The sequence below is a fragment of the Cystoisospora suis genome (assembly GCF_002600585.1).
Source record: "Cystoisospora suis strain Wien I chromosome Unknown contig_14623, whole genome shotgun sequence".
Taxonomy (NCBI): Eukaryota; Apicomplexa; class Conoidasida; order Eucoccidiorida; family Sarcocystidae; genus Cystoisospora; species Cystoisospora suis.
Window position 1 is genome coordinate 1 of NW_027167330.1, and position 386 is coordinate 386.

General features: G+C 60.6%; 1 protein-coding gene across 1 annotated transcript; it reads right to left on the reverse strand.

Moving 5' to 3' along the window:
- Positions 1–14: 14 nt before the first annotated feature.
- On the reverse strand, positions 15–341 carry CSUI_011587 (uncharacterized protein; the record flags this gene model as incomplete). The annotated part of the gene is made up of 1 exon (XM_068071685.1): positions 15–341. A coding segment is annotated over one exon (327 nt), but the record flags the coding sequence as incomplete, so codon positions are not given.
- Between the last annotated feature and the right edge of the window lie 45 nt (positions 342–386).

Sequence of the window (386 nt, forward strand, 5' to 3'; positions counted from 1 at the left end):
CCTCCTGTCTCACCTCGGCCAGACCTGCGCATCTCCGCACCAGACAGTCGTGACTCAGTGCCACCAGTCTCACCTGCCCCAGGCGTTTCTGATCTTGTCGTGCCCTCCTCGCTTTGCCCCTCAGAAAATCCTTTCCTGTCGCGGGTGCCGCCCTCTGTAGTGCCCTTCCCCGCACGTTGTTTCCGTCGAGCTCCACGAGTGTCTCCACTCTTTTGCGTAGCGGTCTCTTCCTTCGCTGGCGTATCACCTCCTCTGCCTTCTGTCGTTCGCTCATCCTCGGGCACTGTCTGCTCCGGGGCACCGCCTGCGTTTCCAGCAGGCTCGGACTTGACGGCGGTCATTTCTCCCGACACAGTCACGTCAGCAACAGAAGCAGACAAATGAGG